The sequence below is a fragment of the Monopterus albus genome, unplaced genomic scaffold (genome assembly GCF_001952655.1).
Source record: "Monopterus albus unplaced genomic scaffold, M_albus_1.0 scaffold92.1, whole genome shotgun sequence".
In the NCBI taxonomy this organism is placed as follows: domain Eukaryota; kingdom Metazoa; phylum Chordata; class Actinopteri; order Synbranchiformes; family Synbranchidae; genus Monopterus; species Monopterus albus.
Window position 1 is genome coordinate 1 of NW_018127972.1, and position 12,615 is coordinate 12,615.

General features: G+C 38.5%; 1 protein-coding gene across 1 annotated transcript in view; it reads right to left on the minus strand.

Moving 5' to 3' along the window:
- Positions 1–2,467: 2,467 nt before the first annotated feature.
- LOC109964796 (pyruvate dehydrogenase (acetyl-transferring) kinase isozyme 2, mitochondrial-like) overlaps positions 2,468–12,615 on the minus strand; it is a 10,617-nt gene continuing 469 nt past the window's right edge. Inside the window, exons 2-11 of the mRNA XM_020608361.1 lie at positions 11,181–11,322; positions 8,988–9,059; positions 8,678–8,865; positions 8,383–8,472; positions 7,718–7,795; positions 7,246–7,322; positions 6,750–6,848; positions 5,658–5,768; positions 5,430–5,543; positions 2,468–4,485 (exon numbers count right to left, since the gene is read on the minus strand). Coding sequence (XP_020464017.1) covers positions 4,342–4,485; positions 5,430–5,543; positions 5,658–5,768; positions 6,750–6,848; positions 7,246–7,322; positions 7,718–7,795; positions 8,383–8,472; positions 8,678–8,865; positions 8,988–9,059; positions 11,181–11,322 — 1,115 coding nt within the window. The 3' untranslated portion in view covers positions 2,468–4,341. The remainder of the gene's footprint in view (positions 4,486–5,429; positions 5,544–5,657; positions 5,769–6,749; positions 6,849–7,245; positions 7,323–7,717; positions 7,796–8,382; positions 8,473–8,677; positions 8,866–8,987; positions 9,060–11,180; positions 11,323–12,615) is intronic.

Sequence of the window (12,615 nt, forward strand, 5' to 3'; positions counted from 1 at the left end):
CGGCGAGGTGGAAAACTCGCAGGGGTCCAAAGACTACTTTTCTTTTGAACAAAGCAGGTAGCATAGTGAGAATGATGTTCTTTGAATTCTCCTGTGTATTTAACACAAAATCTCACTTGAATCTCACAAGAAGTTTCTGAAGATGCAGGTAGACGCCTCCACAGCTTCCTGCGTCAGTGACTTTGACCCTGACTTCACGAGACTATAGGAAGGGACAGAGCAGACTCTGCTTTCTAAGGAAGCTCAGGTCCTTTAATATGTGCAGCAGGATGTTGCCTGTCTGTTGTGACCAGTGCAATATTTGCTTCTATCATTAGCAGCAGCATTAGTGACATCAGTAAACTGACCAAACTGATCAGGAAGGCTGGCTCTGTGCTGGGGACATCTCTAACTACACACACAGACACACACACACACACACACACACACACACACACACACATATATATGTATGTGCCTCAAGCTCCCAGGCCTCTGGTAGAGGACCTGAGCTTCAAGGAAGGAGTAAGACTGCCCCAAGATATTGGGGTCACATCCCCCCAGTGTTCCTATTACCACAGTGACCACCTGTGCCTTCACCTTCCACATCTTTTCTAGCTCTTCTTTCAGCCCTTGATATTTCTCGAGCTTCTCGTGTTCCTTCTTCCTGATGTTGCTATCGCTTGGGATTGCTACATCTATCACTACAGCCTTCTTCTTTTGTTTGTCCACCACTACTTTGTCCTGTTTCTTAATTTATATTTTTAAACGTATCTTTCTTATTACTTATATAGTAGTTTACTTGATATTTGACCCTATTTTGTAAACATTGTTTTTTTTTTTTTTACTGAAACACCAGAATTTCTTTTTGGGAATTAATAAATTATCTATCTATCTGTGTACTGTATGTGTCAATCTGTCTATCAATTAGCCATAGAGTGTTTTATTACACCAAATAAATAAATGTTTCATGTTTTATATGTTAGTGTATGTTTATGATAAATGAACAAAGACATACAGTATATCTACAAATGTATGGTTTCTACGGTGCCATGCTATGTTATGTATGATTGGGATCAGGTAGATAGCATGTTGATGTTAAAATCTTATGAACAAACTGTAACAAAACTCCAAAAACACTTATTTTGGGAGAAGCAGAGCTCTTTAAGAAAAGTACTGTTTACACTATCACCTATGGAACAGATGGTATTTAACAAGGTTTTATGGCGTGATTCTTCATTTTCTGCATCAGACCTCTGAAACATCATTACTTTAAAATCATATTTATAAGCAATTCTGATAGTAAAAGTCATCAGCATCAAGATAGTGGATCAATGTTAAGTATGCTTTACTGAGCTGTTAAAGAGGGCCCATGCTCTCCAGGAGTCTAAACTGAATGTTAACATTGAGCAAAAGCCTTATGACCAGTGTGCTTTCCTTAGGTAAGATGTCAGTGTTGTGTCAGATATCATGCTCAAACAGCACAGATGCAGAGTACAGGTAGAGTAGCCTGGACAAAGTTCTGCTCTAACCAGAACCAGGTTTTGACTCTGTCGCAGAACTGGTTCAAACTAGCCTTAGTTTGAACTTGGCATGAGCCGCTCTTGGTTAAATATACTGGGTTCATTAGCATCTGTGTTTAAGTCAGTTCTTACATCCAACTGAGGTCATTAGCACTGTCCTGCTTACTCATGTATTTAATCCATTATGTACTTTGCTTGTGTAATTTTTGGGTCAATATTCATGGTCAATATTCAACCTGACCTCACAGGACATTTGGGAATTTATATCTTTTTTTGACATAGTGCAAGCGACATAGGTGAGTCTGTAAAGTTCAGGAGTAAATTGATTTTGTTTGGGTAGACCGCAATAGTGCCATAGCCAGAGGTGGAAAGTAACTAAGTACATTTACTCAAACACTGTATTAAGTACAGTTTTGAGGTATCTGTGCTTCACTTGAATATTTTCACTTTCTGCATCTTCATACTTCATCTTCACTACATTTTATGGACAAATATTGTGCAATCCAGTAATACTCAATAATGGCTTATACAGTACAATATTGTATAATCCGGATATATAATATACATCATTGTCAAATTTGCTCTTCTGCATAATGAGTATTTTTACTTTTTGTACTTTAAGTATATTTTTATGCTAATACTTTTGCACTTTTGTATAAATAAATTATGAATGTAGGACTTTTACTTGTACAGAGTATTTTACACTGTGGTGTTGCTACTTTTACTTGACAAATGAATCTGAGTACTTCTTCCACCACTGGCTATAGCCAGAAAGATAAGTGTCTTTAATTCAAGCCCAGATTTGAGTTACTTAAACTCTTAAGTGTAATGAACACAATTGTGCTTTAGTATTTGTTCTGAACAGCAAACATATACATACATTTGTTGCACAATAAATAAACCAATAATATTAATAAGGAAAAACTTCAAATTTATTTAGGAAGATTTATTTAAACTTTTCTTTATAAAACATAAAAATCCATCAACATGAACACTTCACTTCAAAATATACAATAGAACGCAGCATTTCAAAAGACACACAAAACAGTCACTCACATTCATTCCTGTGAATACCCACAGTTAATTGCACAAATACACACACTGCAATCTGGATTCATTACAGGTCTTTGAAAACAAGCTGAGTAAAGTGATTTCCACTCTTCTGGCATAGCTGTTTAATGGATTATCATTACTGTCAAGAGAAGATGTGTTTAATTAACTCTGTAACAGTGTGATAATGCTGTACTTGATAAACTGTAACCGATCCTTGTGTGGTTTCAGTAACTGAGTTGATGAATATGTTTGACTTAAACTAGCACATGGCCACAAAACAGGAATTCATGACATGCCTTACCATCAATGCCTTCAAGACCAGCAGAAGTAAAATACAAGTTTGCACAGTATCCCCACTGACTGATTCACACTAACAGCAGTCCAGTCAAGCAAAGCAAATAAAAGCCTAAAAGTCTTTTACTGAATGGAATTGGTGCAACAGATGAATAGCATGCATATGAGGTAATAATAATGAGGAATAATTTCACGCTGGACCACAGGTGTGCTGCTTTTTGTTCCAGACTTCACTGCAGAGCACATCACTGTTTTTTACTGAATGTCTTACTGATAGTGGAAGATATGAAAAACCCTTGGGCACATTTAGTTAACTGTTAGCAAACATATAAGTTAAAAGTAAATGTGTTCTAAAGAAAGAGTAAATATATCACATTTTTGTTTGCTAGCTACTTAGCTAGAACTTACCCTTATTTGAAAAATGTGCTTCAAAGCAGTGGCTTCATGCCAAATGTTGACAAGAGTTTCTAATGCAGTTGGAATAAGGCTTACTTTTGTCCCCGTGAATCAGTAAAAAAAAGTTTTAATAATGTTTATACAACATTAACACTGGTAAATGTAGTTAGCTGTAGCTAACATGTTAATTCTATGACACTAAAAAATGTTATTCTTCTCTGGTTAATATGCTTTCTGCATGCCACTACATGTACTATCTATATCATTTTGATGTCATATAAGATAGAAAGTGGACAGTGTTTTTTTAGTGATGTCTTTATGTAGCCTAAATTAACCCTAAAGCTATCTGATTATTTTCAGTAGCTAGTGTAGCTACTAGTTAGCAGCGAGCTCTTGAGTTCAAATGATGCAGACAGCTGGCAGATAGTGAAACAGTTGCCATAATCTCCCGCTACTTGATCAATCATTTAGTTTGCTTAAGCTTCACTGAAAAAAAAGGTCTTGAATGTAAGATTCAGGATTGTGAAGAAACCTGTTTTGTCAGTCTGTGAAGCTACAGTAATGTTACTGCTGCATAAGCAGATGAGCTCTCTCTTTTACCAGCATTTTTACATTGGTGATGTAAATAACTGTGATAAAAGTGATAATTTATCATTTGATTGATGCTGGTTTTTAAACCACTTTCTCAATATTGATCAGAAAATGTCTAGTTATATATTTTCATCAAACTGTTCTTCTCACTTATCAGCTCAATTCATCTTGTCATTTTTTTTCTTTTGCTCCCTTTCTCTCTGGATTTCTACCACTGCAACTTTGACTGTCACCCATCATGATGCAAGATGTCAGTCATTTTTTTTCTCTTCCTTCTGTAGCACCCAAGTAAGGAAAGCAGGAGGAGATAAAAGACAAAGTGCATGCTTCAATCAAAGAAATTCTCAGACAATCAGGATGCCTTTGGTGGCCTTTGGACCTTTGGTCACCTCAGCTCCATCAACTTTTGGGCTAATAGTTCTGGCCCCACAATGTCCCGCCTTTAAAGGACATTTCCTGGTCAGCTTGTATGCTTATTTGTGTCAGAAGTCATGTCATGGCTGAATCACTTAGTAGGCCGATTGACGGCCAGATCCAGTGGCTCCTTGGAAGGAACACACCAATCATCTGCTTCTAGGCTCAGCTTGTAGTGGCGCAGAGCAGACTTGTTAAACACTGGCAGCCTCTCCACGGAGTCCGTAGACAATGCCTTGATATAGACAGATAAAAAACTGATTTTAATGGAGGGATGACTGACTGCAAGGACACAAATTCTGGCTTTGCAGCATTTTAAGGCTGTTTAAATTAGTCTATAACTGTTATCAGAACAACAAATCCCTAAGCTCAGCTTAGTTCTGGATAAAGAGTTCTGTACTTACCTGTACATGATAAAATACACTTATACAGTAAAATAAACAGTACACAACAAAGCATACCAATTTAAATTTAGTTTGGAAGACTATGAGCAAAAGAGGTAATTACAATGAGCTGTTTTATTATGACATTTACTGATGAATTGTCATTAAACACTTAAATAGACATACACCACAGGTATAATTGATATACATACAGAGTGAGATTTTTTAAAGGAACAAGTCAACATTCTAGGATGTGTTTATTTGCTTTCTTGTGAATAGTTAAAATGAGAAGACCAAACTAAATATGTAGCTGGAGTTATCAGCCAGTTAGTTTATCTTAATATAGCACGGAAACAGGAAGAAACACCTAATCCATCAAAATTTGCCTTCCAGGGCCTCTAACACTGTATATCTCATTTTTAATACAGACAAAATGTAAACTGTAAAAACAACAGCTCACAGTTTTACAAGGGTTATGTGCCAGACTATTTCTTGGCTGGTAGCAGTGTCTTCTGGAGTCTTGTTGTTGCTGAGGTTGTCACACAACCTAAGACTCTGATTAAGAGCTTTGCACCATTTCACATCACGCAAACACTTACATGTTCATATATAATTGTATATATTTGCTGTTGTGTTTATTGTTGTTGCATATATTTATATTGTAACTATCTTGTTTTGTTTTGATTCTTTTATCGCTGCTGGTCACTGAGAGCTATCAAAACAATTTCGTTGTACAACTACAATGACAATAAAGTATCTATCTATATATATATATTTATATGTTTATAAAAAATACCTTCAGCTGTATGACCGCATCAGTGCCGTAACCCTCCATAGAGTAAAGCTGTAAGTCTCCCTGGAAGTAACGTGCATAGAGGCGAGAGATGGGCAGACCATAGCCAAACCCAGCCTGTATACACACAAAAACAATTAGTGTATACATATATTATACACACACTCCAGCTTTTGTTATATATTGTGTTTTATTATATTAATAATGAGTGTGTATGTGTGATTTGCTCACCAGTGGGGCTCTGTGTTTGTCTCCTAGGGAAGGTCTGGGAGCTGTGGAGTACATGTAGCTGAAGAGGTGCTCAGTCTTCCTATAGGGAAAGCCACCTCCTTTGTCACTCATCTGGAGAGAGACATACTGAGGGACTGAAACAGCAGTGAGGGCTCAGCAGCACTGATAGAGGCTAAACAAATAAATAATGTTAAGAGGATGGAGACCTGAGTTTGGAGAGAAAACCTTTCATTTCATTTGTATGTATGCATGTGTAAGTCCACATTTAATAATCACAGTCAGGTTTTCCTTATCAGGCAATTAGGACAAAGGTTGCAGGTATCAGACAATAGAGCTAATCCTGTATAAATATGGATGCATGGTGTGATGGGAACCAGAGATGTCAATGAATGGCTTTGGCATCTGGGCAGATCATAATTCTGTCATGATAATGAGGGTTTATGAGGTTTATGTAACCTAATGGAGAAGCTGAGCACAGGTAAGCTGGGGTATAAATAGGGCAAAGGGGGAAATATGTTATTTCATAATGGGAACAAGAAGAAAACATTCATCCTAGTCTTTTTTTCTATAGCTTTAATCATAACATACAGTAATTACCTAACCGTATGCATTATATAATGCATGGATTACTGTGAAATAAAGAAGCTTTAATTGAGTTAATTCTAGTGGCTTTTCTTAGAAATTATTATTGAGAATATGTGTCATGCAGATAACACTTTTCTTACTTAAGCTTACTCAGTCTTGTGTTGCATATGTTTACTGGTGCATTGTGGGGTTTCAAAGCCACTTCTACCATCAAGACAAAGTATTTGCTTATCTTGCATTCCTTTACAACATGCAGTATCAGCAAATTCACAATTCCCTGATTGGACTATTTCTTGATGACAGGGCACTACCCTTTGTTCTTCCTTCCTACATAGTCAAAGCGTTTCTACTGCAGTGCAAGTTCAACACAGGCAATTCTAGGAGGTAGCCATGTAAAAATAAAATCCACATGGAAGCTAGGATTGTGCCAATGACCTAACATTTCTTATATCACTTACAGACATATGAGATTGAAGTGTTTATGCATTGTGGAGAGCAGTCACTCACCTTGACTGACAGGTCCTCTCCGCCAAGGGCAACCATGACTTTGATGGGTGTGAGGGTTCTGCTGGCCTCATGGTTCTCAATGGTTGCTCTCATGGCATTCTACAAAAAGAAAACAAGGAGGGTTATCAGCTGTACATTCAGGTAGATGTTGACATTTTAACAAAAGGCAGGTATCGAATGATATCAAAGGAAGTTCGATATATTATAAAAGCCATACTGAACTAATTGTGTCGATAAAGTTGCTTTATGGGAAAATTAGAATGCACCATTTCTGGAGTTTTGCTTATAGAACGCACTAAAAATCAGGTTATCTTGGCCTCTGCTGCTTCAAAATTAACCTCTGCTTCTTAATCCATATCTCTCAATGAAACTGCAATATTGAATCATGAAAGTGGCACCCTAAGTTACTGTGTTGGCATTGTATAAAGTAAAACATACTGTATATCATACAAGGGTCTTTGGGGGGTGGGGGTGCAGATTCAGTATTATTAATTACCTTGAACAGTTCAAAGAGCATGTGGTATAGGTGAGATGGGACATATGAGATCTGGATGGACTCTCTGATGTTGTTGGCTAGAGGAAGGGAAAAGCACAAGAGTCAGCATTCTGCATACACACACACACTTGTACTTCTGTCTTTGTGAAGACATGCATTGACATAATGCATTCCCTAGCCCCTTACCCTAACATTTAACCATCAGAACTAAACTCTTAGCCATAACCCTACCCTAAACCTAACTCTAAGCTGAACCCTAAAAACAAGTCTTAACCCTCAAAAAGCTGTTTCACAAAGTGATGACTGTCCCCACTTTCCAAAAATGTCCTCACTCTGTAGCAAAAAATACTTTTTTTGGTCCTCACTATATAGCAAGTATGAGAACACACACACAGAGCTTTTATCAATTGCTAATGTGTGTGTGTGTGTGTGTGTGTGTGTGTTTTGTCACAGTGTTTTGTGTGTAACTCACCATTTATCTGCCTGAGCTCCAGCTCTGGTGCTCCCAGGTAATACTGCTCACACAACATCTTAGCACTCTCATAGGCATCTAGAAAAATGCAGAATTTATTTAAAAAAAAAGAAACTACTGTATTCTTTGACCTGTATGGGCACAATAAATTAGTCACAAAGATAAACAGATGTGATAAATACAAGGTTATCTATCATCTGTGTAAACTTTATGGCTGATAGGTCTGTTGGATCTGACCCTCTCTGTTCACACACTGAAACTGGACCAGACTGGATGAGCTGTCTGCCAGCTGTTATCAGCTTGCTCCATTTGACTCACTGTCAACTCTTTTTGAGTAGGATTCAGGGGGAAAAACTGAGATTTAAATTTGTATTTAGTTTTAGGTTTCTCAAGAGAACCAGTGCTCTCAAATGCACATGGTGTATGATGGCACCAAATAAACCCTTGGCAGTACCTTGACAAAGTTTTGCATCTGAAAATGTTTGTCTCTGTGTGGGATTGTCTGAAAATGAGTGTGTTTATAACTGTGTTGCAACTAAATCATCTGTGATTGTAACAATTATATCATGAAATTAAGGGCAAGCTGATATATTGTACTGTACCTGTCTAAATCTAATTTCCATCTCATGTGAAAGCCGCTCTCTCTCTATCCTGTCTTTCCTTACCTCGCACAACCTCTGTCACGTCACACACGGAGTCAATACAACCAATGGTGTTGGGGTGGGAGGGGTTTGTGCTGCCGCTGAAGACTAGAGCTTCGAGAAAGTAAAGAAAAAGGAAATCAGTAATTATTCTTACTACTACAACTGTAGTTACTATTTACAAAATCTCACTATCTTGCTCATGTGGTCAAGTATAGTTCCAACATCTGAAATAATAGTATTCTGGCTACAATGTGTGTTTGGGTTGAGGCACAGGCTGGTATTTTGATTATGTGTGTGTGTGTTTTTAACAGCTCACTGTGCTGGTTGATGAGCATGCGGATGGAGATGCGGCTGGTGTAGAAGCGGTCCAGGAAGTACTGGATGTTGTGGTCAGTGACGGGGTCCTGCTGGCCAAAGGCGTCTTTGTACTCCATGATTCCCTGAGCCATGGTGGGGACCACCTCATTGTGCCGGTTCCTGATAGCCTCCAGCACCTCCACAAACCTGGAATTAGGTGAGCGGAGGAGGGTAACAGAAGGGGAAGAAGGAAGATGAAAGGTTAGAGAAAAATAAGAAAGTGAAAGCAGTGTTGACCTGTACAGTTCAGATAGGTGTGTCACACTCACGTCTCAAGGACTCTCTGTTCATCTGGGTTCTTGTCCAGAAACTCCAAGATCTCCATCAGGCTCTGGATGTACCTGAGAGAATGCAGACAGAGGAGATTCACTGACTAGGTTCAATGACTTCAAGCATGTCTTAAAAACATAAAGGCCTGGGTGACATAAATTTCTCCTTTTAAATGCTGACAAAACTGAAGCTACTGTATTGGGGCCTTAAAAACTCAGAAATCTGCTGTCTAACCATATAGTTACTCTAGATGACATAGCCCTGGCCTCCAGTAGTGCTGTGAGGAACCTTGGAGTTAATTTTGACCAGGATATGTCCTTTAAATCACACATAAACCAAGTCTCTAGAACTGCCTTCTTTCATCAATATTATCAAAATCAGGAACATCCCATCTCAAAAGTGATGCTGAAAAACTGGTCCATGCATTTGTTACTTCCAGGCTGGACTACTGTAACTCTTCACTATCAGGATGTAATAAAAATCCCCTAAAAAGTCTGCAGTTAATCCAAAATGCTGCAGCCAGAGTACTGACAGGAACTAGCGAGAGAGATCATATCTTTTTTATATTAGCTTCTCTCCACTACTTCCCTGTAAAATCCAAAATTGAATTTAAAATCCTTCTACTAACATACAAAGCCCTTAATGACAAGGCTCCATCGTATCTTAAAAACCTCGTAGAGCCTTATCATCCCAACAGAGCACTTTGCTAGAGTCTAGAGAAGTAGAATGGGAGGCAGAGCCTTTAGCTATCAAGCTCCTCTCCTGTGGAACCAGCTCCCAGTCTCAGTTCAGGAGGCAGTTGGGTCAGACACTGCTTAACCTTAACAAATACAATGCAGATACTGTGTGTTAAGTCACATAGCTGCTGTTTGCTTGGGTGAGGATAGGCTACAGGGATGCTTTGTGTTAAGGGTAGGTTAGGTCTGGAAAATGGTGTCGCTTATTGTGGGCCTCTGAAGATACATAAAGATGGCTTGGCACCCCCCTCTTTGGGGCCAAATAACGAGTAAATATCATTTAACTTGTATACTGAGCTTCCGGCATAAAACATGCCAAGTTTGCACATTGTCAGTTTGGGGGCAACTGATGATTCGCTGTGGCAGGAGCAGCCAAAAGTAGTAGAAGAAGACTGAAAGACCAATCACATATTTTATTCTGTGTATGAACTTTTTGTAAATATATTTTATACACTGTGAAAAGTTGTAATATTATTATTAAGATCCAAACAGTCCACATGAATGACTAGTTGTTTTCCCCTTCTGTCTCTTCCGTTTAGGGAATCGGACCTGAGAGCCATGTTACTGTTACAAAAGTCAACAAGTGATGCCAGTGCTAAATATACAGAATGATAAATCTCATTTCCATCTTTGCACATTTTAGCTCCTGTTTTGGAAAGCTAAGCCTCTGTGACCACTCACCTCCAATAATTAGGTGAAAGGTCACACATCCATAACATACAATAATAAAGGAGTACATTTTGTATCAGCCTCAAGACACAGAATAAGCTAAATCTGAATGTTTTTGTTGACTTATGAAATGAAAGAGTTCAACTGATTGTGCTCAAAACACTGCTTTCAAAAGGTTCTACCTTTTTTTAATCTCAAGAATCCATTCTGTAAAAGTTTTGTTAGGAATAATGAAGGGAGTGTGACTTTGTTTATCAATTTTTCAAAGCAGTGAGGCTGGTGTTCTGCACACACTGTTCCCCTTACTGTAGCTGCAACAACAACAAGCAGGCAGGACAAGGAGAAATAAGAAGAAGAAAGGCGGGGTTAGAAGGGAAACTGGGACAAAGTTGAACCATCCGCCCTCCTCTGTTATGTAGTAGCCTAGCTGGTTATTTCAGGGCCTACAGTGTACTGTTAGTCTCCTATTCATAGCAGTTGAATTAAAAACTGCGTAACTCTTAAAAAGGAGGAAAAACTCTAGTTTAAAAAGAGTTCTTAAAGTGTTTCACAGCTACTATTTGTACTCAAAGAGCAGAGGCTGTACTTGAAGTTAAAACTCCAGGATCTCCAAAAGTGGAAAGTTGCACCTACTCTTGTTACTTGGAGCTACATTTTAATCTCAGTAAAATGTCACCTAGTGTTTCAAAAACACACTGGAAAACATATGGTAAGCAGGTCAGTAAATCAGTCACCACTCAAGCAGATCTTTTAATCAGCGAGTCAGTCATTCAGTGTGTGTCTCACCAGCTCTGGACCAGCTGGACAGAGGGTGTGGCCAGCAGCCGGTCCGGCAGCAGGTTGATCTCTTTCATAATGTTGGACAAACGAACGGGAAGCTCCTGGCGAAGGAAGACAAATGACGTGCGCTCGCAGGCGTTAGTCGAGCCTGGACAACAGGAAATATTAGGTTTATAATTCAGTGTGAATGGTTACTACCCAATAAAAGACATGAAGCAGTCATAACTCAAAGCAAACCTACTAGTTTTCTGGCACTTTCAGCTGAAGCTCATGGTTTTCATGAGAAAACAGAAATGGCTTAGGTGTTATCAAGTGACCTACAGTTGGCATGAAATTTTAGTCATGAGATAAACAAATGTTTATTCAAGGAAGATTTTAACTGCCTCAGCACTGGTGAAGGACTGGAGGTGCTTTGTGAAAACTCATCAGTAGTGGAAGTTCAAGGGTGAATGTATAAATTTTCTATAGTTACTGATCAAATCATGATGAAAAAAAGGGAAATTAGAACAAAACTAAGGACCTGAACAAAAATGATCGGGGTGTTGGAGGGGTTCTGAATCTTAAGTTTCACTTTATGTTAAAAAAAACACTTCACTGAAATAAATTGCAATACCTTCCCCACAAAATGTCAAATTAATAGTGTAAAATTGGTCCGTTTAACTTTTTTTTCCACTTACGCTGAAGCAAGCTGTGAATGCTACACTGACACATCATCACAGGTGAAGTTAACGCAGCAGACACCTTAGCAAGGAGTTGCTTATACACATCCGGCATTTCAAAGCGCTATTCTGCATGTTTTGGCCACAGGGTGAATACGCTACTGTAAGTCTAACATTCACTGTCTGTTATCTCTGTTTTCAGTCTCTACCAACTCCTGAGGAACCAGTCTCCACTCCACTCTTTAGCTGCTAAAGGCAGCTACAGTTGCAGGTACTGTAGTTCCTAGCTGTGTGTGTCTGCTGGTTGGTGTTGACCTGATATTGTACAGAAAGTTTTTAGAGTTTTTCACTGAGCAGCTGTCTGACACATCTGAAAACAATGCCATGAGAGCAAATGAGTATATTTCAGTAACCTCAACTGTGAGCTGAAACTTCTTTTGACGATACATGTGTCCAGGGATAGATAGATAGATAGATAGATAGATAGATAGATAGATAGATAGATAGATAGATAGATAGATAGATAGATAGATAGATAGATAGATAGATAAAGTCATTCTACCCTATCTACCCTACCATTATCTGGTGTTTATTGTCATCACTGACCTCACCAGCAATTGCATTAACATGAGCAGCAGCATAATTATCACCATAAACAACACCACTGAGGTATGAGAGGCACAGCAGACTGACGCAGGACGTGTTGTTTACCTTCAGGGATTAGCCCTAGTTAAAGGAAAATGGTAGGGAACCTTTACAGAACTGTACTTTCATTGCTTTAG